At 39.9% G+C, this 25,758-nt stretch overlaps 1 protein-coding gene across 1 annotated transcript in view; it reads left to right on the forward strand.

The window, feature by feature from the left end:
• Window positions 1–25,758, forward strand: part of PDGFC (platelet derived growth factor C) — a 234,467-nt gene that overhangs the window by 198,725 nt on the left and 9,984 nt on the right. The window contains exon 4 of the mRNA XM_069977860.1: window positions 25,255–25,462. Coding sequence (XP_069833961.1) covers window positions 25,255–25,462 — 208 coding nt within the window. The remainder of the gene's footprint in view (window positions 1–25,254; window positions 25,463–25,758) is intronic.

Raw genomic sequence — 25,758 nt, forward strand, 5'->3', positions numbered from 1 at the left:
TGCGTCTATGTAATGCACTATATGGTAAAAGCGACATGATACCATTATTCTATAGGTCAGTCTGAACACAACCATATGCAGGTTGACACATATTTTCTAATGATATATACAATTTTTTTATGAAATCCTTTTATTTTTTATTATTAATAAAATGGGCCTATTGTGACGCTTATAGCAGTTTTAATTTTTCACCAACAGGGCTGTATGGTGTGTCATTTTTCCGCCATGATCTCTAGTTTTTATTAATACCATAATTGTGAGGATCAGACATTTTGATCACTTTTTATTCTTTTTTTAATATATAATGTAACAAAAAAATCGATAATCCTGTCACTTTTTTCCCTCTTTTCGTCTACGCCGTTCGCCGTTAGGGATGGCGACTGTTATATTTTAATAGATCGGCCAATTTTGCATGCTACGGTATCTTATATATTTATTTGTTAATTTTTATATGTTTTATTTATATAATGAGAGAGGGGTGATTTAAACTTTTATTGGGGGAGGGGCTTTGGGGTATTGAAAAAGACATTTTTACTTTTTTTCTTTTTTTTTTACACATTTTAAGACCCCTTGGGGGACTTTTACATACAATACTTAGATTATTCTCACTGATCATTGCTATGAGATAGGCATAGCATTAATCAGTGTGATAGGTGCTCTGCTGATTAAACCTGCTTGTAGCAGACTTAACTAACAGAGCGCCGATCGGATGCGCGAGGAAGGTGAGAGTGTCCCTGTCACTTGCACTTAAACGCTGTGGTTGCGCCGTGATTGTGGCATTTAGGGGCTACTGACACTCTGCAGCGCGATCACTGCCGTCTGTCATTAACGGTGAGGGCCGGGCTGCTCACTGCAGCAGGCCCCTACCTCCTATGAAGCTTCATAAGAAAGGACGTACCAGTACGCCCAGGGTCGTCTGGGGACAGACTTCCAGGGCGTACTGGTATGTCCTTGGTCGTCTAGGGGTTAATAAAAAAAAACAAAAAACAGTTTTTAAGCAATTAAACATGAAAATTGCATATATTAGAGATTACTTTGGTGATTTCAACTCATACAATACATTTAAGGTAGTAGAGATAAAAAAAAAAAAAGCTGATGGCGTTGATACTGCATTGTGGTGAGTAAAGTTGTGTTTTGTTATGCACATAAACACTCCTATTTCTTCTGATCCTTGTCTGACATAAAACTGGCCCCTGGTGCCACAAAAAAAAACACAAAAAATGCAACAGCTCACCAGCAATGGCAAGATGCAGACCCAATACAGATATAGTAATATAAATATAAAAGACAGCCTGCATGCCCAGAGCATAGGCTTATTATATGCCATAGAGAGGCCAAAGTACAGTGTAGGGTCCATCCAGGGCATGAGGCCACCTTATCGTGATGGGATGGCTTACACTATTTACAAATTGTAACCAAGAGCCTCATTATTTTTATGGAGATTTTCTTTAGCCATAGCGGGGCTTCTTTTAATGATTTTCATATCTGTATCGGGTCTGTATCTTGTCATTAGTAGTTGGCTGTTGCATTTTTTGTGTTTGCAATTTCAGCCAAAGCAACATTATCCTGTCTAGTACAAAAATAGGTTGGGGACCACAGTATATGGTTACAGAAAGCTGATTTTGGGAGGAATAGCTCTTAAAATTTTTTAGTGTGACATTACTTGGCTTCCATCAGGCACCAGGCCCTGCTTTTGAGAACCTTATGATTCCACTGTAAAAAAAAAAAAATTGTTAGGAGGTGCATGCCAGTAAACCTGGTGGACCTTCAGAGCAGGTTTAGATTTTTCCTTTGTTTTATGCCTGCTAGACAGTGTAAATCATGATAAGGTGCGGGAGAGGAGAGAGAGTAGCAGCTTTACAGGCTAATTCGTTTACACGGAACAATTTTCGTTCATTTTAATGATCGAATTTGAGCAATAATTGGCTTGTGTAAACACAGCGAATGATGAAGCGACGAGCGAGAAATTGTTTATTTTGATTTTTCAACATGTTCTCAAATCGTCATTGGTCATTCACTAAAAATTCGCAGATTGTTTAGTGTAAACAATCTTTCCCCGTTTCACCCTATGTGTTAGATAGGCTTAAGCAATCTTAAAACGATCGCAATAACAAATTTTCCAAACGATATATCGTTCCATCTAAACGCTAAATTATTGCTCCGTGTAAGCACAGTATAAGGTAATGTAATTCAAGTGTATAGGTGAGAAGAAAGCGTACTAGGCCACACAGAATGTGTTTTTGACATACTGCCCTATAAAGCTCTATTATTTCTATAATAATCTAACTAAAATGCTTATCATTCACATTAGATTTTCCACCCAACTAGACTATTAAGCGTATAAGCAGGCCGACTGTAACCCTGGTCATGTGGTATAGTGTTTCTTGGCCTTCAACCAACATGATTAGATTAAAAAATGTAAAAAATACTGTATTAATAATAATCTGCTTTTAGTTACACTTCTTAACAACAGCTGCAATGTATTATAAAATGCAAACTTCATTTAGAGATTTATATTTAACTCTTGTCACCAAGTTCCTGTACAGTAGATGAATAGTTTTCTATACACATAATAGAGATACAAATTAGGTTATAATGCAACATAGGCCTAGAAATAATAAAGATTAAACATCAGCTCCAAATAGGAAAATCCACAGTGGGTAAAGTAATCTTCAATTAAAGGTGAATCAAATCTCATTCAGACCATGTCAAACTTTGATTCTCATAATGTGCATTTTAAAAAGCTTAGGAAGCAGACAAGGCTTTTAGAGTGTAATACCTGCCAGGAACATCTGACAGTAGGCTCTACAAAGGCACAAGCATGCCCTGCTGGAACTATTCAAAAACTCTCACTCTCTACACAAAGTGCTGCCAAAAGTTGTTTTTACAGGACTTAGAGGAAAAAAAAAGTAGGAAAGAAAGCATAAAGCATTAAAGATAGAACAAAAGAGACACATGGGATTTAAGTGAAATACATACATTGATTTTCTTTAAACCGCTAAGCTGGATTTATTAGTGCAGTTTCATGTCTAGTGTTCTTGCTTGCATTACTGGTAGATGCTAAATGTCTGTTACAGAGCTATATTATACAAACTGATCATCACTGGAAAAAAACATGGAAAGGTGCACTGTGTTTGGCGGCAGGCTGCTCAAGTCCTGCTCAGATTACTGTACATGTGATGCTGCCCTAGGAATTTTTTTATCTCATGCTTTTAACCCCTTAAAGATGGCGGACGTACATGTACTCCCCCGCTGCCTGGGACTTGGCGCATCAGGGCGTACATGTACGCCCTGCCAGGGGGCCGCACTCTGGAGCGAGCTGTTTGCAAAAAAAAAAAGTTTTTCTGCTAATAAAAATAGTAAAACGTTAGAAAACCTAGTAAACATGCATATCACTGTGTTCAGACTGACCTATAGAATTAAGAAAAAAATGCCAGTTTTACCGTTAAGTGCATTATGTAAACATGGAACCCCCCTAAAATTTGCGGAATCACATTTGTTGACCCAAATTCACCCCATAAATGATATTTTGGGGGTTCCGTCATTCATTTTATGGCAGATTAAAAGATGCCATTACAAAGTACACCTGTTTCTGAAAAAACAAAACAAATGGCCCTGTAGGTGGAAAATTGAAAGAGTTATGGGACTTAGAAGACGAGGAGGAAAAAACGAAAACCCAAAAGTGACAATTGGCTCAGTCCTTAAGGGGTTAAGCTCCACATTATATGTTTCCCACTGATATTTTGTATGGCTGTGTTTACACTTCGTTTGAAAAACATAAATGCAATGCATTGAGGTCAATAGAATGACGGACATCCAATGCACACAGTGTATAAAATTATGGACGTTGTGTGTGCAGACATCAAAATAATCATCATGACAATTATTTTTGTCTTTTGAAAGATGAGACGTTACTTTTCAGTTGGTCACACACAGTTTTTCTTTTTTCACGATCCTTTCTCCATTTTTACTAATAAATTCAATGGGCTTTTCAATTAAAGACACATTCAAAGGCCAATTTGTCCACCTAAAAACTAGAATAATGTACCAACAGCCGTCATTGCACTGAAGGGCGGCCAAACAGCAACCTTTTTTTCTTTTTAACAATGAAGAGAAAAAAACCTAGTGTGAACGTACCTTTTGTGTGTTTACTGTGTAAGTGTTTGTGTGTGTGTGTGTAAGAGGTCTTATATTCATACATACAAGCTGGTTGCACCACAAGCAAATTAAATGCTTATTGCATTGATAAGATACAACAGATCAGGTACTTCCCAATGTTTTTACAATAAAAAAGTAGGTTCCTTTCTATTCACACTAAAGTTTGAATTTGTGATCATTCTTAGCCTGACAGGCTAATATGTAGTGCAGCATATGCTAGTATTAAAGAACAATGTAGAGGTTCTTGTGCATGCTTTGTGTGCACTTGATTTAGCTGATGTGGCAAGCATGGGTTTTTAGTCATAGTTATTTTTATTTCCTCTCTGAAATTTTCATACATTCTTAGGCCGGGTTCACACTACGTAAAAAACATGGCCATATTTCATAACACCGGACGTATTTGCGCAAACAACGGCGGTTGTTATGACATACGGACGTTTATTTTTCGTAGTGTGAACATAGCCTTATACTGCCTACTGAAACCTCTGGCTTTGCAGAGAGAAGTAGTGGAGTCCTATTCCTATAGTTCCTCTAACTAGGCTGCTGGTGAACTGATTATAATCACAAGTGTGTTGATGTCAGTTCACGCTGTGTACAGTTTTCATGCATTTTCTTATTCAAAGTTTGTTCTATAAAAAAATATTTTCATGAGAAAGTGATTTGATCGCTAATCACAACTAAAGTGTTATATGAAGGGGCAGCCTCAGAAATCTATGCATCTCTGAGCTAAAGTACATCATTATGATTTAAGTCTGTTTGCTAAATTTGGGGGAAGCTACATCCCCTTCACCCCCTGCCTGTACACTAGATAAGTGTGGTGCAGACACAGCAATAAGTCACACATTCTTGCACAAATAACATGTAGCAACTTTTTGCGGGTCTTCAATTCGCACAACCTTGATAGAGCTGGACCAATGTCTGGGAGTTTGCATACCCTTGGCTTCTGCTATCTCTTGGAAGCCCCAAAGAGAAAAAGGGGAGTGCTGTCTTCATATGTGCAATGTGCTCTATTCATTCAGGGGACATTTTGCCTTCATTCTCATGATCAGTCTCAGCAGTTGGACCCCCACGGATGAGCTTGATATTCCCATTTTCTTTGTAGATACTATAGGTATAGAATGCTGTAATACCAATTTAAGAATTGTTGCATGTTAAAACTCATATGCATTAAATGACTATTATTCTACTGATATCCATATTTGTTGGATTACAATAAACATTTCATAGATTTTCTTCTCTTCACTGGACTTTATGTATTTGTATACACAAAGGTGTTTTATGGTATTACCTGTCAATAACCATTTTCTTGTGTTGGAGTTGTCAAATATGGTGGTCAAAGGGAAACATCAACCGACATTATAAAAACAGCACAGAAGGGGGGTTTGGGAACATAATAAAAAATCTATAGTTACCCTGTGTCCTTGCAGTGCTGCATCACAGACTCACTGACTGCTGCCAGGCTTCAGTTTCTCTTGTGTGCCAGTGTCATCACGACCTAGCAGAACATGCCCCCTTGGCCAGCCAGTGACTGTAGCAGTGTCCCACCCAAGTCACTGACTGGCTGAGCCCGGGTCATGGCGTTGAAGGGCCGGGAGCTGCAGGAGACCAGCGGGGAAACGGAGCGGTAAGGCAGCACTGTGGGGGAGACAGGTAAGTAGAGATTTTCTATTATGTTCCCAGACCCCCTGCCTGCAGACATCTTCTTTAAGTCTATCACTATGATAAGTGATGGGCGAATCTACTGTAGGAACAAAGCAAATTGCTTAATTCTAGGGATGAGTGAACTTTTGAAAAGTCTGTTTCGGTTCGATCCGGCAAACTTTCGTGAAGTTCGGATTCGTACGAACCGAACCTAAAACGAAACTTGCTATAACGGCTGAATAATTGCAGCTACAATAGTGGGAGTCTGATAGGGTATAGTTTCGTTTAGTTGCAGTTGCTATTACAATGAAAAAAGTGGAAAAAATCAAAGTGCAAAAATTGTGAAAAAAAATTAGCCAAGGTGTAAGTGATTACACGGGACATAGGACACAAAGTTCCTTGGACCCAGTAGGGTGGAAAACAGACATTTGACAGTGGAACCAGCAGCAGTAATAGTACTGTATTGGACCCAGTGTGGTTGAGAACAGACAATTGATGGAGGAGGAGGAGGCAGTAGCACTTGATTGCACCCAGCCCAGTATGGTTGAAAAGAGACTATTGGAGGAGGCGGCACCACTTGATTGCACCCAGTCCAGTATGATTGAGGACAGACTATTTGAGGAGGAGGAGGAAGAAGAGGCAGTACCTGATTGAACCCAGGCCAGTATGATTGCGAACAGACAATTCACGGAGGAGGAGGAGGATGTTCAGCCTTGGAGTGGTGGCCTGGGAATCCTTGCTGATGATGTTCACCGAACACGGACGAGTGGGATAATGTTGTTGATCCCATAGTCATGCCTGCTCACAAACAGAGTTGCGTCCTCAAAAGGGATCAACAATTAGCAGGACATGTTTGAAGAAACCCGTGCACTATGAGGTTTATCACATGTGCCATACAAAGTGTATGACTCAGCCCTCCCTGCTGCACTGCAGAGACAATATTTATTAATAAAGATTCCTTCTTACATAATCGCGTTATTAGTTTCCATTTGAAAAAATAAATCTTCCACTTTTACATCACTTGAAGAAGCATTTATGTTTCTTGAACAAATGTTCCTTTTCATTCAGCAGTGTGCACTAATGTATTTGCACAGCTTTCTATAGAACTTTTTGGACAATGCTGATATTTACATTTTTGTAGCAGAAATACACATTCCAGCCAGCAACCATTACCCTCTATGAATTCATTTACTGAGAAGAATTCGAAAGTTCAGGAATCTTTAATATCATTGACTTTTCAGAGCGCCACAGGCAGTGTTTCTAACCAAAATAAAAATACATTATGTGTAAATTTCCTAATGCGGGACGTCTGGAAAGAGAATTTCTTCAGACACAGCAAGCTGCAGGCATAGAGCAGATCAGTCAAAACCGTTTTTTGGCTTTAAGTCACCATGTTTTCACCTTGCATGCTAGTCTGGCTCTTTCTTTCTATATAACCAGTGACTGTAGAGGCTGGAATTGATTCTAGACTCTCAGCTTTATTAAATTACAGTGGTATTGAAATAGTTTGAATTAAAATAAACTTTGAAACAGAATAAAAGCAAACACTCAATATATTTAATACGTAAGATGCATGGAAACAAAACTGGTAATGTTACATGGCGAAAAAAACATTAAACATGATGTAATGTTACAATGTACCTAAACTTAGACACAATACCTGAAATAATAATGAGCCTTTACATGTTCCCACATTTCCCATATTGCCAAAAGAAATCCCTCTCAAAGCAATAGTTTATTAGCTGATCAGCTAATGACACTGTGGGCCAGATTCTCTAACCCTCAGCGATCAGTGACTATATCCAGAAGAAACCACACGACTGGATACTGGTCATGCCAACCCACCTCTATGACACCTAGATGAGGTACCCCCATTAAGATATAAACAAGCATATTTTTATGTTTCTATAGCATCATACTGCTTATCAGGGGCATTCCCAGAATCTCTAAAAGCGTTTGCCAGTGGATATATATAGGATTTCTTCCAATTAAGTAATCATATGAATATAGAAAACGATTAGACACTACAATTAGAAAAAGAATGGAACAAGGCGGTGTTCTAATTGCCAGTATAAACAGGACTATTCACATATCTAAATACTAGTAAATGTATATAAGGTATTAGGTTTTACCAAAGAGTTGTGGGAGCTCTGTAAAGGTAAAGTTCTCCCCTATTTCTGCTTACCATTCACACTAGCTTTTTCAGATAAAATTGTGGAACAGTTTTCTTCTACCCACAAGTAAGGAGAAGGGGGGTCAGCTGGTTGTCTGCACTACCCATGGTCTTACATTTTCAGTGCCAGGACTTTGGTCTTTTTCCATGTAATAATGAGAAATAATTAGCTTTCTTCTTATTCCAGGAGCAGGTCTTCATTTCTGCTTTGGCTTTGATACTATTTTCTTTGTATGTGTGCCACTTTTTATTCCTTGCCAGATGTTTACCTGCTTCTTGCAAATCTCACATCCTGATCTCTCTAAATAAATGAGTTGGTGTTCATACTTTCCAGGTCATATTTATCATATTTCATGGGCTGCTATAAAAGACATCCTTGTTGCTAACTACATCTGAAGTACAGTATGTGATAATCTGCAGAGTATGGTGGACCAGCAGTTAGCCGGGAAGATTACCAACAGGTCTTCCATCACAACATCCGCCATACATGTATTTTTGTCTATAGGAAATATGAAATCATAAGACACACTAACATTTTATATTGTACATATAAAATTGATTTTCTGTGGGTCTGCTGTGCCAACTTGCATGTAAATAAGCAGTGTGCTTGAACATGTGCATAATATAATTTATATTTTGTGTTTATGCCAAAGTATTTGCTCTAGTCAAAAACACCTATCCACACCTTACATTAAGAGTTGTTCATTTTATGTTGCCAGTGATTTGTCTTATCATGGTTTCATTTCATTTAGCTTCTCTGCTGTCTGTAACTGATTTTTTTTTTGTTACATAGTTGCTTATTGTTTAAGTGCCATTGTCATTTGAACTTTCAAACTCTAAATCAACAGGGGATTTGAAAAAAAGCAACTAACAAATTTAGTTATCATGCTTTAAAAGAAAGCTATACTTCCTTAAAATCCAGGTCCAGTCTCCTGAAAGCAGCATTTTAGTTCTGTGCCATGTAAAAAAAGAGACTAAACACAGAAAGTCTCGGACAGTTAAGTGTCACATCTCAATGTGTCCATCAATTTAATAACTGTGAGTGCAGATGAGTCTCTTTTTTTTTCGAACAAGAAAACTAAAAAGCTGCCTTCAGGAGACTAGACCTGGATACAAGTAAGTAAATCTTTGTTTTACAGCATGATTATTAAAAAAAAATAATTATAAGAATAATTTTATAATAAAATAATAAGTGTTAATTAAAAACTTGCTGTATACCACATATACTGTTGATTTACATTTTGAAAGTTATACCGACAGGTACACTTTAATTTTATAAAACCTCCAGTGTTTAAGAGGATTCTCTGGGCAAATATAAATTAATAGCCTCCCATGCAATAAATGACTGAATAGATTTGTACTCTTTCTCATTTTTATTGTGTATAACCCAATTGTCATATTCTGGGTGATAAGAAATGAATGGTATTTCACGAATTTGCAAAAAAACTAAAAAAAAAATTACAAGAGCATACTAGTCATAGAAACCAATTAAGGATGGTCCGAACCGAGTTCGTACGGAGTTCGTACAAACCCGAACCATCCGCAGTGATTACTGCTGTCTGCCAGCTCCGTGCAGCGGGCGGATCCAGCGGGAGGAACGCCTGGAAAACTGGGATACAGCCATAGCCATAGGCTGTATCCCAGTTTTCCAGGCAGTCCTCCCGCTGTATCCGCCCGCTGCACGGAGCGGGCAGACAGCGGTAATCCGATGCAGAGCGTTCGGGTTCAGCCGAACCCGAATCTCGGCGGGTTCGGACCATCCCTAAAACCAAAGTAAAAGAGATATATTATTCAGTTCTTCTAGTAAAAGGGCTTTACAGGAAAGTGTTAAAGTGAGTAATTGCCCCTCCCTTCCTCATCGTGCAGTAAATAACCACATACTTACCTCACCCACTGTCCTGCCAGTGTCCAAAATATATATACACAGGGTGAGTCAAAAGTCTCAGAAGGTTTTTTTTTCAGAAACTAAAGGGAAAATTACATATCTGAGTATGCCAGCAAGTAATGGGTGAGAGGGCCTATCTTATAGGCCAAGTCTGGAACATGGTCGCCATTGTGAAAGCAACTATATAGGATCAAGGGCAAGTGTAGCCTATGACAAAGTAGTCATGTAGCATATCAAAGAAGAAGGTAATATTTCTTGTAGTTCAAAAGTTATCATAAGTTCATAAGGTTATCATAAGTTTGCATACTCGTCCTGTTAGCTTTGTTTCGTGCCCACTGTTGTCATTACTATTGCACAGTAAACACAGGAGTGTTTTTTTTCTTTTTTTTACTGATTTTTGCATCACATTACCCCAGTATGTAATCCATACTAGCTGATGATGTAGCAGAGCTGACGTACACATGGTGTAGCTATGTGCTGCATAACAGGCATCTGTTTACCGGGAGTGTAGGTGTACTGTAGGTTTAGATCTCTGCTTGCTGACTGTGAATGAAAACATTCTAGTTCCATTCAGACTCTAAGAACATCCATAACACTTATATACAGAGCTGTGACACAAAGACAGGTACCTGTGCCTGCATTCACTGATAGCCAGCAGAGATAGAACTATAACTTTTTATATTACAGAGACCTAGGCTCAGGGACACATGTAAGTCTATGGAGGCAGCACAGGTGCATGGAGATGATGCAGATAATGTCTCCTAGGGGTCACGGTACCAAGTCAATATACAGATAGCCCAACCCACAGAGAGGAGGTCACATGTCCTGTGACTACAAAGGGAGGGGGGAAGAGGGAGATGAGCATGGTCAAAGTGGACCCAGAGTAGAGAATTTTACATGTCCAAAGCCGATAAAAATGTCCAATCGCCTGCAATCCCCACTGTTATGGTAGCATCTCCCCCTCTGAGGTGATTAGCTTCCTGGAGGTGGGCAGTTGGCTGTTTGTGTAGTGGAGAGTAGTTTGCAGCAGGCAGACAGAGGGAGAGTGTATTGTGAGTTGATTGTAAGTGGTTTTCTGTGACAGCTGGGAAGCCAGTGTCCAGTATACCAGGTAACTGGGTGCTGGTTTTGTTCATTTGCCAAGTCACTGGGTGCTGGTTTTGTGCATTATTCCAAGTCATAGGGTGCTGGCTGGGCATTATACCAAGTCACTGTGTGTGCATTATACCAAGTCACTGGGTGCTGGCTGGATATTATACCAAATCAATGGGTGCTGACTGGGCAATATACCAAGTCACTGGGTGCTGTCTGGGCAGAACAAATCACTGGGTGCTGTCTGGGCAGTATAGCAAGCCACTGGGTGCTGGTTTTGTGCATTATATCAAGTCACTGTGTGTGCATTATACCAAGTCACTGGGTTCTGGCTGGGCATTATACCAAGTCAATGGGTGTTTGCTGGATATTAAACCAAGTCACTGAGTGCTGGCTGGGCATTATATCAGGTCACTGGGTTCCGGATGGGCATTATACAAAGTTTTTGTTTGTGCATTATACCAAGTCACTGGGTGCTGGTTTTGTGTATTACACTAAGTCACTGGGTGCTGGCATGGGCATTATACCAAGTCACTGAGTGCTGGCTGGGCATTATATCAAGTCACTGGGTGCTGGATGGGCATTATACAAAGTTATTGTTTGTGCATTATACCAAGTCACTGGGGGCTGGTTTTGTGTATTACACTAAGTCACTGGGTGCTGGCATGGGCATTATACCAAGTCACTGAGTGCTGGCTGGGCATTATATCAAGTCACTGGGTGCTGGATGGGCATTATACAAAGTTATTGTTTGTGCATTATACCAAGTCACTGGGTGCTGGTTTTGTGTATTTGTGAACCTTGTGAAACGAGTTTTCAGCTACTTCACTCACGTCTAGTTATGAACTTTTGATAACTTCTGAACATATAATAACCTTTGAACCACAATAGATATTGCAAATTTGAATTTGGCAAACGATTTCTGAGACAATTCTGTTCTGGTACTTCTGCAATAAAAGGGAAACTTTTGGCTATATATATGAAAATGGCTCGAAAACTACTCTGAGAGAGCTGAAACTTAGCTGTCATTTTTGGATGGAATAAATTCACTTTTTCCTCTGAAATGCCATGGAGTGCTGCGGGGGAAAAAATAAATATATAATTATTATTTCATAAAAATGTATATTATGTGTAAAAAACAAAAATCCATGACAATTTTTGCAGTGCGCTGGTAAAATGAAAGCTGATCTGTGATTGGCTGCTGTAGACACAATAAACCAATAATTGTTTCACACAGAATAATAAATATGGGTCAATACATCCAGGCACAAGCACATCCATTACATACTTTCACAGGCTTCCAGACATGGCAGCAACTGACCGATCTACTGGTTCTAATTGAAGAAAATTTATGAATGCAACTACACTTGTTTTCTGTTCACCTTTTTTTTTTACTATATAAAAAATGTGATGTTGTACTTTAACAGGTACAACCTGCCACACTTGAGGTCTGTAGTTACGCAGTATTCTTACTAACAGAATTCGTCTTTAGGAATGTGACACTCTATGCTAAAATTCCCTACTGGTTTATCACGTGTACTCTAGCTGTAGTAAATGTGTTCCATTTTGTTTTGGCGGCTGTGTAAATCATTGTAACTTACTGATATAACTCATGTACAATAACAAGGAAGAAATTCCTCTGTGTATCAGAAAACAAAGGTGAAATCTTTGCAGAAGAAGTAATTTTATGTCATCTATTTGTCATACCATTCACTCATTACAGAACAAATGTTTTATGTCCTTATTATCAACTGATCAAAATAATTTGTATAGTGTTCTTTTGAAGTTATTTGTCTTGGAGCAATTAAAAAATTAAGTAGTATTTGTTTCAATGGAAAAGTAATTTTGTTTTGATACATTAGTTCTAAACTGCTTGGTGCTTGCTCACTGCTGGGTTTGCTGACAAGTGGTTTGTAAAAAGTGGAGTTAAAGAGGAGTTAAAAGGAGTTAAAAGTTCTAGTAAGTGCTAAATCTCTTTTCTTTCCCCACAGTTTTTTTTGCACTAAGGATAATGGCTAGTAAGATGGGAGGTTTCATTCAGTGTGCAGTCTGCCACATGTACGCACAACTGGAGCAGGAGGTCCAGCGTGAATACCGCTGTGGCAGATGTGAGCATGTTGCCTATCTAGAATAGCGAGTTAGAGATCTGGAGAAGCATATTGCAACACCTTCAGAAATTGACCACCTTCAGAGGGACTTCTGCTCACAGCAGGAAATTAGTGGGGTAGAGATGAAGGGTGGTGATATAGATCAGGAGGCCTAAGTAAGTAGCTGGGTTAATGTAGTTGGAGGGACCAAAAAGGGATCCAAGAAAAGGAAGGCCACTTCTCCTGCTGTATACCCAAGTAAAATTGCCAAGTTAGGTGATGATGCAAGAACATCAGTGTCAGAAATGGCAGCTCTAGTGGAACCTGTTCTCCCTGGGTTTTGGGTTTTTAGAGCACTGACTTTTCATTGGGGTATAATCTGTTTTCCACATATAATTTACACCTGAATGGAAGGGGGTCCTCTGTGCTGGGGGAGAAAATCCTAGAAGGGGTGGAGGGGTTTGTAAACTAGGGATGTGGAGAAAGGGCAATGTAGTATGTTATATAGTGGCTGATAGGTTAGAGAGGGAACAGATCATTGAGGTGGGAGGAGAAGGGTCCTGTGGGGGGGAGGATAAGAGCAGTGGATAGTGAGATCCATTTGTTGCGGATAAGCAGTGAGGATATTGTAGCCACAGCACTTCAATAAATCCCATTTCTAATAATGAAGGGGTTAAACTAGATTGTAATATAAAGTGTATGGTTACTAATGCCAGAAGTCTAACCAGCAAGATGGGGAAGTTAGAGGCCTTGGTTCTGGAGGAGTCCATTGATGTGGTTGGTGTGACTGAGACATGGCTGGACTCCTCACATGACTGGGCTATCAATATTCAGGGATTTGCGTTGTTCAGAAGGGACCGGGTAGGCAGAAGGGGAGGAGGAGTATGTCTGTATGTCAGAAATGATAATAAAGTGAGTGTAAAATATGCAATAGAGGGTGATGACTGTGATGATGTGGAATCATTGTGGGTAGAGCTACAGAGGGAGGTAAACGGTGAAAAAATTATTCTTGGTGTAATCTATAGACCCCCAACATTACTAAGGTGATAGATGTTCAGTTGCCTAGACAATCAGAGCGGGCTGCCCGGGAGGGGACAGTAGTGGTAATGGGTGACTTCAACTACCCAGATATAGATAGGGGTCACGGTTCAGCTAAAACCACAAAGGGGAGGGAATTTCTTAACCTACTGCAGGATAATTTCCTGGGCCAGTTTGTGAAGGAGCCAACTAGAAGTGATGCCTTGTTGGATCTGGTTATTTCTAACAACGCTGAGCTGGTTGGGGATGTAACTGTCCATGAACACCTGCGTAATAGTGACCACAATATAGTGACTTAGCTTAAAATGTAGAAAACAAAGACATGTTGGGAGGGCAAAAACGTTTTATTCTAAATGGGCCAATTCTCCTGGGTTAAAGGGGTTATCCAGTGCTACAAAAACATGGCCATTTTCTTTCAGAGACAACATGACTCTTGTCTCCAGTTCAGGTGAGGTTTGCAATTAAGCTCCATTCACTTCAATGGAACTGAGCAGCAAAACCCCACCCAAGCTTGAGACAAGAGTGGGGCTGTCTCTGGAAGAAAGTGGCCATGTTTTTGTAGTGCTGGATAACCCCTTTAAGGGCTGAACTTTAGGGCAAAGACTGAGAGCGGCTGCTGTCACATGCTGATGCAGCTAATAAATGGGAAATCTTCAAATGCACATTAAATAACTGCACTGCCAAATATATCCCTGAGTAACAAATATAAACGGTTAAAATCCAATCCTACATGGCTTACAACCAAGGTTAGAAGGGCTATAAATGAGAAAAAAGGGGCATTCAAATAATACAAATCAGAGGGGTCAGATGTAGCCTTTAAACATTACAAAGAAGTCAACAAAACCTGTAAAATGTAATAAAAGCTGCAAAAAATCACAATGAAAGGCAGGTAGCCATAGGCAGCAAAAGAATCCCCCAAAAATTCTTCAAGTATATTAATGCAAAAAGAGCATGTAGGACCCCTAAATAATGGTGACTGGGAGTTAATAAATGCGGATCATGAGAAAGCTGAGTTACTTAATGGGTTCTTCAGCTCTGTATGTACAAAAGAAGAGGATGAAGCTGCAGTGGGAGGGACCAGTGCTGAGGTGGGTGGGGCCAGTGTTGCTAACACATGTAATGTACTGAACTGGCTTACTATAGATATAGTCCAAGATAAATTAAATAAACTCAATGTAACCAAAGCTCCAGGGCCTGATGGATTACACCCCAGAGTTCTTAGGGAACTCAGTTCTGTAATTTCTTTACCCTTGTATAAAATATACAGTGATTATTTGGTGACTGGTATTGTGCCGAGAGACTGGTGTAAGGCAAATGTAGTGGTAATCTTCAAAAAGGGCTCTAGGACTTCCCCAGGCAACTATAGACCAGTAAGCTTAATGTCCATTGTGGGAAAACTATTTGAGGGGCTTGTAAGGGTCTACATCCAGGAATATATAGGGGATAATAGTATTATAAGTGATAACCAGCATGGTTTTACTAAGGACAGAAGCTGTCAAACCAACCTGATATGTTTTTATGAAGAGGTGAGTAGAAGCCTGGATGGGGGCGCGGCTGTGGATATCGTGTACCTGGATTTTGCAAAAGCGTTTGACACAGTTCCTCATGGGCGTCTGATGGGTAAGTTAGGGTCTATGGGTTTGTAAAGTTTAGTCTGTAACTGGATTGAAAACTGGCTTAATAATCATACCCAGAGAGTGGTGGTCAATGATTCTTACTCTGAATGGTCCCCAGTAATAAGTGGTGTACCCCAAGGGTCAGTACTGGGCCCTCTTCTGTTTAACTTGTTTATTAATGATATTGAGAATGAAATTAACAGCAATGTTTCTATCTTTGCAGATGACACCAAGCTTTGTAGTACAGTACAGTCTATGGAAGATGTGCAGATGTTACAAGTCGACTTAGACACATTGAGTGTTTGGGCGTCCACTTGGCAAATGAGGTTCAACGTGGATAAATGTAAAGTTATGCACTTGGGTACTAATAACCCACATGCATCATATATCCTAGTGGGAGTTACTCTGGGAGAGTCGCTGATAGAGAAGGATCTGGGTGTACTCATATATAATAGACTACAGAACAGCACACAATGTCAGTCAGCTGCTTCTAAGGCCAGCAGGATATTGTCATGCATTAAAACAGGCATGGACTCTCGGGACAGGGATATAATATTACCGCTTTATAAAGCTTTGGTGCGGCCTCATCTGGAGTATGCTGTCCAATTTTGGAACCCGATTCATAAAAAGGATGTTCTAGAGCTGGAGAGGGTACAAAGACGGGCAACTAAACTAATAAGGGGAATGGAGCATCTTAGTTATGAGGAAAGATTAAAAGAATTCAATTTGTTTAGTCTCAAGAAGAGACGTTTAGGGGAGATATGATTATTTAAATATATAAATGGCACCTACAAGAAATATGGGGAAAAGTTATTCCAGGTAAAACCCCCTCAAAGAACAAGGGGGCACTGCCTCTGCCTGGAAAACAAAAAGGTTCAATCTCCGGAGGCGACAAGCCTTCTTTACCATGAGAACAGTAAATCTGTGGAACAGTCTACCACAGGATCTCGCCACAGCAAAAACAGAGCTTTAAAACCGGCTTAGACAAGTTCTTAGACCAAAATATTATAAATGCATATGTATAGAACCTATAATCATCTGTCCCTCTTCCCTGTATCCATCCCTTCCTTATATACCCCCCTTCCCTGTATCCATCCCCTCCTTAGTTCAACTTGATAGACATGTGTCTTTCTTCAACTGTATTAAATATGTGAACTCAACTATTCAAGTTAGGATTGATCATTGAAAAAATTGGTCACAAGTAGAGATGAGCAAATTTACAGTAAGTTTGGGTTTGCAAAACCCTGGACGCTTGACATATGACTCCGATGGAAAAGATAGATGGATCCCCGAACTTACTGTAAACTTGATCAACTCTAGTCAAAAGGTATTATCTAAAATAGGAAAAGGAAATAAAGCTCTTTAGGAATACACACCACATTGCTGACATTATGCATGCAAAAAGCTGATATCCAGTGCAACTGTTACCCTGACCAGCCTCTTTCCTCCCCTCCCTTTTCAGTTTTAGTTTACTCACCCTATGTAGACAGACACCAGTTTAATCATGTGAGCATCAAATGACTGACTTTCCCAGGATGGCATCAATCTACCTATTTGCCGGAGCTTTATTTTTAAGTCTTTCTGCACTGACGTGCATGGAAAGTATTTCCTCACACACACATACACCTTTAGGCTATGTTCACACTACGTATATTTGAGGCTGTATAGCAACCAAAACAAGGAGTGGATTGAAAACACAGAAAGGCTATGTTCACATAATGTTGTAATTGAGTGGATGGCCGTCATTTAATGGCAAATATGTGCTGTTATTTTAAAACAACGGCTGTTATATTGAAATAATGATAGTTATTTACCGTTATATGGTGGCCATCCACTCAATTACAACAATATGTGAACAGATCCTTTCTGTGTTTTCAATCCACTCCTGGTTTTGGTTGCTATGAGGACCTGACATGAGGACCAAATACAGCCTCAAATATACATAGTGTGAACCCAGCCTAAGTTTGCTCTATTTGTACATAGAAAGGCTTATGTAAGTGCAGAAAAAAATTTAAGTGCTAATTTCTACGTAGGCATTAAAGTGCCGCTTATGAAGAGAAGACCAGTAACAAAACTTTTGATTGATGCAATTGCATTTTTTATGTCACCCTGCCACCTCTCAACACATCACTCATTCTCCAAAAACAAGCTTTTATACAGCTATGTTGATGTATAATTGAAAAATGTATGGCTCCTGGAAGACAGAGTTGAAATAACCCATTAAGGACTAATTGTACCTATCACTATAATAAATTGGGAAGACAAAAGCAGAACAATCCATGTAAAGGAAAAAAAAACAGCTGGCACTGATCTAGTCAATAGTTATAGTATGAGGGGCGAATGTGGTATGAAAAAAGTCCATGTGCACATAGAATCCAAGAAAAGTTTCAAAGCACTCACCATGCATTAGTCACTTTATTCAATGACACAGCAGTAGGCGACGATCATTTCAGTGCATTACCATTATCATGGCCACCAACCAGAATAATCTCATCAGCCTTATAATGCTCACAGATGTCCGCTGTGGAACAAACATGACTTCAGTAGTAGCAAGCAGTGTAGTGGGATCAATGTCCTGCAGGAGCTGAGAATGTGAAAGATAAAACTTACCCTATTAATGTCCTAAAGGAAATGTATAAGGAATACATGTCACATAGGGAACAGGGCAGCCCTACTTGGACGATTCTAAACAGCAGCCACCAACTGGGCGAGGGTCAATACACTTAGGGGCCTATTCCATGGAGCGATAATCGGCCGAATTGGTCCGATTCGGCCGATTATCGCTCGGTGGAATAGAGAAAATGATCAGCCAATGATCGTGTCATCGGCTGATCGTTTATTTAGGCCCAAACCTAAAATCATCGGTCACCCACCACGCATTGCTTCGTGGAATAGGGGTGCGCAGCGGGCGACCGACGATTTGAGAAGCAGCATCAGCTTCGGTGGGGCCTGACTGAGCTGTCAGACTGCTCAGCCAATCACTGGCCGGGACCGCAGCGGCCAGTGATTGGCTGAGCGGTCTGACAGCTCAGTCAGGCCATTTCGGAGTTGATGCTGCGCCGCGGGACCCGGGGAGGAAGACTGAGCGGACGAGAAGACCTTCTAGGTTATGTATGCTGTAAGAGCTGCAAGGACATCGCTAACAATGTCCCTGCAGCCCTCGCTAACGATTGTTGGGCCGTGGAATAGGCTCAGTAAAGGAGCGCCGATCTAGCAGATCTTCGCTCGTTTACATCGTTGATCGGGCCCTGCTTGGCCCGTGGAATAAGACCCTTACTAACTGCACACGAGTTATGCTATACAGAAAAGTCAGACAGACTGGGTCAGAATTACACTAGCAAGTCAACGCCAGAATCAGAATACAAAGATGAAAAAAACAAGGCAGTGATTTAGTACCAGAGGGCACCTTCAGAACCAAATCAAAATGCAAACAGTACAACAGATCAAGCTGAGTCAAACCAGGAAGTCATGTCAGGTCCAAAAATCTATCTAAAGCAGGTGTCAGAAAGTCAGGCACAAATAAAGCAGCAGGCAATGAGAACACTAATAACAGCAGGAACACCAATTGAGACCTCTGTGGCCTGCATTTACCCATTTAAATCTACCATAATAAAATAAATGCAGATTAGAAAAAAATAGTATAGTATAGGTTTTAGTAAAAATATAGGTGATGCATGCCCTTTAAGTATAGCTGTCATTATGCTTCATATCTCCCCCTCACTCATTACACTAGATTTAATCTATATGTGCTCAGTGCGCTGTATGGAGAGGTTATATAATGTAGCTGATGTGTTCCTGTGTGCTCCCAGAAAATGCGCTGAAGGTCAGTGTGTCAGGGCTATGCTGGTGTGCTATAGCTTTGCTCCATTTGGCTGACAGCAGGATCGCATTATCAGAATTGTTTTGCAGCTCCACCCTGAATACATGCTTGGGCAGCGTTTGTGATCAGATCCAATGGTGCATTACTAGCGATCAAAAAAGGTAAAACAATTAAGTATGTATAGCCAATTTGACAGTTTGTTGGCCTTATGATAACAGTTTTATTTTGGGGAATTTAAAGTGACAGTCGCACTATGTGGGACCAATCCTCTAATTAGTTCATAAAGACATCATAAGGATGGGTTTTCAGTAGGGATTAGCAAAATAGCTTCTCCCAGTATCCCAGGATTAGATCTAGCTTTTCCAGGCACCTGGAGCAAAGTTGGGCAAAGCCAATGGCCAAGCCTAGCAAAGCAGTTCGCTTCTTTAGTACTGTATGCTATATGCTCATCCCTAGCTCTGTAAACAAGGGTATTTTTATTAATTAAGATTACGCAGAGATCTTAAAAAACTGAGCTCAAGAACAAGAGGACACAGTGAGAGGTTAGTTGGGGGAAAGATCAGAAGCAATGTGAGAAATAATTATTTTACTGAAAGAGTAGTAGATACCTGGAACAAACTTCCAGCAGAGGTGGTTAGTAAATCTACAATAACAGAATTTAAACACGCCTATATTTATCCTAAGATAATAAGAAAGAAAATACTAAAAGGGCAGACTAGATGGGCCCAGTGGTCTTTTTCTGCCGACAATCTTCTATGTTTCTATCTTCAAAAAAATGAAAATCTGAGATGCACAGAAAAGCTTTATTATCCTTTAGTGAAGCTATATCCATAAATATCAATTGCAGCATTAGGAATTCAAGCATGTTTTTTAAAAGGTATTGAAGTGAACATCTCACATACTGTATATAAAGTATTTCATGTTGAGGGGAATATCTTGTCAAAATGTCCAAACGTTTAGGGTGGTAATGAAAAGAACTGTTCTTAGTGTAAAATATCTTCTGTCATATTGTTAGGATTGTATAATTCAATAGAGCTTTTCACAATGTATTTTTTTTTTTTTTTGCAATGCAATGTAGTACCTCTCGAAAACCCCAGTAAAAAAAATAGTCTCACACATTTGGCTGGCAAGTTGGCAAGTCATATTACACATTATTCAGCGTGAGCCAGGAAGGGAAGGGTTGTACAGGTTGTTGTTGTTTATTATTAGAAATGAGCAAAGTGAAGAAGTGATCAGCGTCTCAGCCAATGAGTGACTGACTGAGATGGGACAGCACCACAGCCAATGATTGGCCAAATGGGCTGTCAGTCTCTCAGCCAATCAAAGGCTGCGGTGCTGTCCCATCTCAGTCAGTCACTGATTGGCTGAGCAGCTGCGGGGCTGCCAGGAGGCTGAAGAGAACACCGGGGGATTGTGAACAGAGTGATCTATGGTAACTGCACTAAAACAGCTAAACAGTTGTTTAGCTGTTTTAGTGCTGTTTGTTAACATTCGCTTAGCTAATTAGCGAATTTTACGCCAAACATTTGCAAATTGGTGAAGCAAATTTCTTTGCTTTGCTCATCCCTATTTATCGCCATGACCTGGTTGCACTACTCGAATTACTTTCAAGTGTTGCCATCCTAGTAAATGGTACTTGTCATGAGATCTATGGTAACTGTAATTAACTTATTTGATGCTGATGCTTAAAATTGTTGGACTTTTCTTAAGGGAATTTTTCCCAAGATTAAAAACTATTCCTAACCAGCTGATCAGTGGGAATACAACCAATGAGACCAACCAATTAAAAGGAGAAGAGTCAGACCACCCCCCCTCCCTACCAACACACGCACGCGCACACACACACACACACACACACACACACACAGTGGTGACTGTGTCGCTTGCTGTTCTACCCACCAGAATTATTCAGTAAGTTTTGGTGTACTAAAGTCTCAAACATTTGGGCCTTGTTTTGCATTTTACTTAGCAGGAGGCTAGGTTTACTATAATTTACAATAGGAATTTTTATAAATTATGCCAAAAATATAAACCAGATTGTAACTGGCATAGATTACAGTGTGGCACAAAATAAATTGGCCGCTTGCTCCAGTACATTCCTTTAGATGATGAATCCGCTCTGATATGCAAGGACACGTACCAGAACCCATAATAAAAATATAGTTTTCAATATTTATTTAGTTCTAATTTATAGAGGGATTTTTAGATTGAAAAGTCAGAGTATTTGAAAAAATAAGGAATAACATATTATGTGGTATGGTGCTCCTGAAATATCATTAGTGCACCCTTATTTTCCACTCTCAAAAAGGTAATAGCGACCTGTTTCCATTTGGTTATGGTTGACAAAATATGTTCTGAATATGTACTATATATCTTATGTTAAGAATAAAAAATATTTTTCCCCTTTAAATTTTCCTTATTTGTAATGCTACCTTGTAAATGTTTTTTGAAACAATATAACACTGAACCGCTTAGTTTTTTTTTTTTCTTCACATTTTGACATTGAGACATTTATTGAGTTGGTTCCTGGAAATGTCATTTGTTTTATAAATGAGAATACTTTAAAGAACAGAGGGAAAGTAAATTTGATAATAATGACTTGGATCATCGGCTCGCCCCCTCCGTCTACAACCCTTCCCCTTCTCTTTAACACACAGGGATCATATAGTAGCTGCCATTAACTTTATAGCAGATTCTATAAAATCCCCTTGCTATTCAAGGCATAGCTCCATGATGAATCTGCCAATATACTTTATTCTTCTTGGACACTTCAGCTTGCATTTGCCTCACAGAATTTTAGCCCTGCCAAATGTTAAAGTAATATTCAGTAGCACAAAATGTTCAATCAATGGGAAAAAGCATTCCTTAAATGGCTGCTTTCTATGAGATTTATGTTGTAATATTTCTTGTGGATGTTTAGCAGAAATTAAATGCAAAATCGGATTTTTTGAGTGTATATGTATGTATACATATATATATATATATATATATATATATATATATATATATATATATATATATATACACTCACCGGCCACTTTATTAGGTACACCATGCTGGTAACGGGTTGGACCCCCTTTTGCCTTCAGAACTGCCTCAATTCTTCGTGGCATAGATACAACAAGGTGCTGGAAGCATTCCTCAGAGATTTTGGTCCATATTGACATGATGGCATCACACAGTTGCCGCAGATTTGTCGGCTGCACATCCATGATGCGAATCTCCCGTTCCACCACATCCCAAAGATGCTCTATTGGATTGAGATCTGGTGACTGTGGAGGCCATTGGAGTACAGTGAACTCATTGTCATGTTCAAGAAACCAGTCTGAGATGATTCTAGCTTTATGACATGGCGCATTATACTGCTGAAAGTAGCCATCAGATGTTGGGTACATTGTGGTCATAAAGGGATGGGCATGGTCAGCAACAATACTCAGGTAGGCTGTGGCGTTGCAACGATGCTCAATTGGTACCAAGGGGCCCAAAGAGTGCCAAGAAAATATTCCCCACACCATGACACCACCACCACCAGCCTGAACCGTTGATACAAGGCAGGATGGATCCATGCTTTCATGTTGTTGACGCCAAATTCTGACCCTACCATCCGAATGTCGCAGCAGAAATCGAGACTCATCAGATCAGGCAACGTTTTTCTAATCTTCTACTGTCCAATTTCGATGAGCTTGTGCAAATTGTAGCCTCAGTTTCCTGTTCTTAGCTGAAAGGAGTGGCACCCGGTGTGGTCTTCTGCTGCTGTAGCCCATCTGCCTCAAAGTTGGACGTACTGTGCGTTCAGAGATGCTCTTCTGCCTACCTTGGTTGTAACGGTTGGCTATTTGAGTCACTGTTGCCTTTCTATCAGCTGGAACCAGTCTGCCCATTCTCCTCTGACCTCTGGCATCAACAAGGCATTTCCTCCCACAGAACTGCCGCTCACTGGATGTTTTTTCTTTTTCGGACCATTCTCTGTAAACCCTAGAGATGGTTGTGCGTTAAAAACTCAGTAGATCAGCAGTTTCTGAAATACTCAGACCAGCCCTTCTGGCACCAACTACCATGCCACGTTCAAAGGCACTCAAATCACCTTTCTTCCCCATACTGATGCTCGGTTTAAACTGCATGAGATTGTCTTGACCATGTCTACATGCCTAAATGCACTGAGTTGCCGCCATGTGATTGGCTGATTAGAAATTAAGTGGTAACGTGCAGTTGGACAGGTGTACCTAATAAAGTGGCCGGTGAGTGTATATATATGATATAATTCTATCATTAGCTATTAGATTTAGGCTATGTTCCCACACAGTATTTTTGCTCAGTATTTTGGTCAATATTTTGCAACAGAAAAAAAAAAGATCGGACGGCCATGATGGCCACCCACTTAATTTCAATAGTGTGTGAACATAGCCTTTCTGTAAAATAAACATCTATAAAATGCTTTCCTGTACTGGATATGCCTTATCTTCCAGATGGGCCAATAGGTTAAAGTCCTGTGGCCCTGATAAGAGGACTCTGTATATTACTCAGAAATCTCTAATTGTGACTTTTACAATAGGATTTTAACTCTGTAAATATAATATCCATAGCTTTATGTATCAACATACCTTCTGCTGTGAAATACATCCATGTTTTTACCACCAACACAATTCAGTTTTATTTGTGAGTGTTCAGATCTGCACTGCTCTAGATATGCCTGGGAGAAGCACATAATGTTTTGTTTGTGCAGCGAGCTGGATATCACAGGCAGGGCCGTATTAACAGCTGCTGCTGCCCTAGGACCTAAACCTGAAGATGCCCCATCTTCACTCACCAATTAGCATCATGATTTTATAGTTTCTGAACATCACATTGATATCAGTCTTAAGCCGTGTTACCACATTTCTGTATGCCACCAGATGCAGCAGAAACCAGACCCTCATCCGGTAACCAATGAGCCAATAATCCTGGTAACGGCACATGACTACTGAGGAAAAAATGGGAGCGTGGTTTCAGCCACATGCTTTTTTTCTACATGTAGAAACATTGTCTGAATCATGTTTTTCATGGTTTTTAACTGCTTAAAACATTAACAAATTTCCACATTGAATCAATGATTAGAGCCATCTGCATATTATCTGAAGGAATTCTCACCCCATGATTAGTAGATTAGTAGGTAATAGCTCCAGGTGTCCCATTTACCACCGCTACACCAGACCTGAACAATACCACCATACTGTGACTGGTTAACACCGCCATATAAGACCTGAACAATACCGCCATACTGTGACTGGATAACATTGTCATACCAAACCTTAACAATACCGCCATATTGTGACTGGATAACACCGCCACACCAGACCTGACCAATATCACAATACTGTGATTGGATAACATTGTCATACCGGACCTGAACAATACCATACCGCCATACTGTGACTAGATAACACCGCTAAACCAGACCTGACCGATACCGCCATACTGTGACTGGATAACACTGCCATACCAGACCTGACCAATACCGCCATACTCTGGCTGGATAACACTGCCATACCAGACCTAAACAATACCAAAATACTGTGACTGGATAACACTGCCCCAGACACCGGACCATGGATCTTTATGGATCTTTATCTAAAGATCGGTTTGGGTCTGAACATTAAGACCCCAGCATGCAAGATGTCAAAAGTTTTTCGTAATGACATTAAATAAACAATATTGCGTAATTCTTGGGTATCTGAACATTTCCTATTTTTGTTTTCTGTTCACAGCAACAAGCAGAACCAGTAATCCCCTCAGTCCTCCCACCTTCAGCACTGCCATTAGATTTACTAAGTGAAACTGTTTCTCAATTTGGGACTGTGGAAGAAGTAATGCGATACCTTGAACCAGACAGATGGCAGTTAGACTTAGAAGAATTGTACAGACCATCATGGCAATTGCTTGGGAAATCCTATATCCACGGCAGAAAATCTAGAGGTACATACACCATGTAGTATTGCATGTTAAAGTATAAAACGCTTAACTAAATGGTCCATTAGTGAATTTGTTTGTTAGTTTTATTCTTTTATTTATATATGTTTAACAGCTGACAAATAAGCTGTCACTACCGTGTAATGCTTATTTATTTTATTGTTGTCTGTGAAACATTAGAGGTACTGTATATGGCAGTCTGCTGATGATTAATTGCTCTCTATTCCTGTCCATGTATAGAATTACAAGAGTTCTGTAACGTTAACCTATGGTCATATCAGCTTGTCTTCTAAACATAAACT

Source organism: Dendropsophus ebraccatus, chromosome 7 (genome assembly GCF_027789765.1).
Source record: "Dendropsophus ebraccatus isolate aDenEbr1 chromosome 7, aDenEbr1.pat, whole genome shotgun sequence".
Lineage (NCBI taxonomy): Eukaryota > Metazoa > Chordata > Amphibia > Anura > Hylidae > Dendropsophus > Dendropsophus ebraccatus.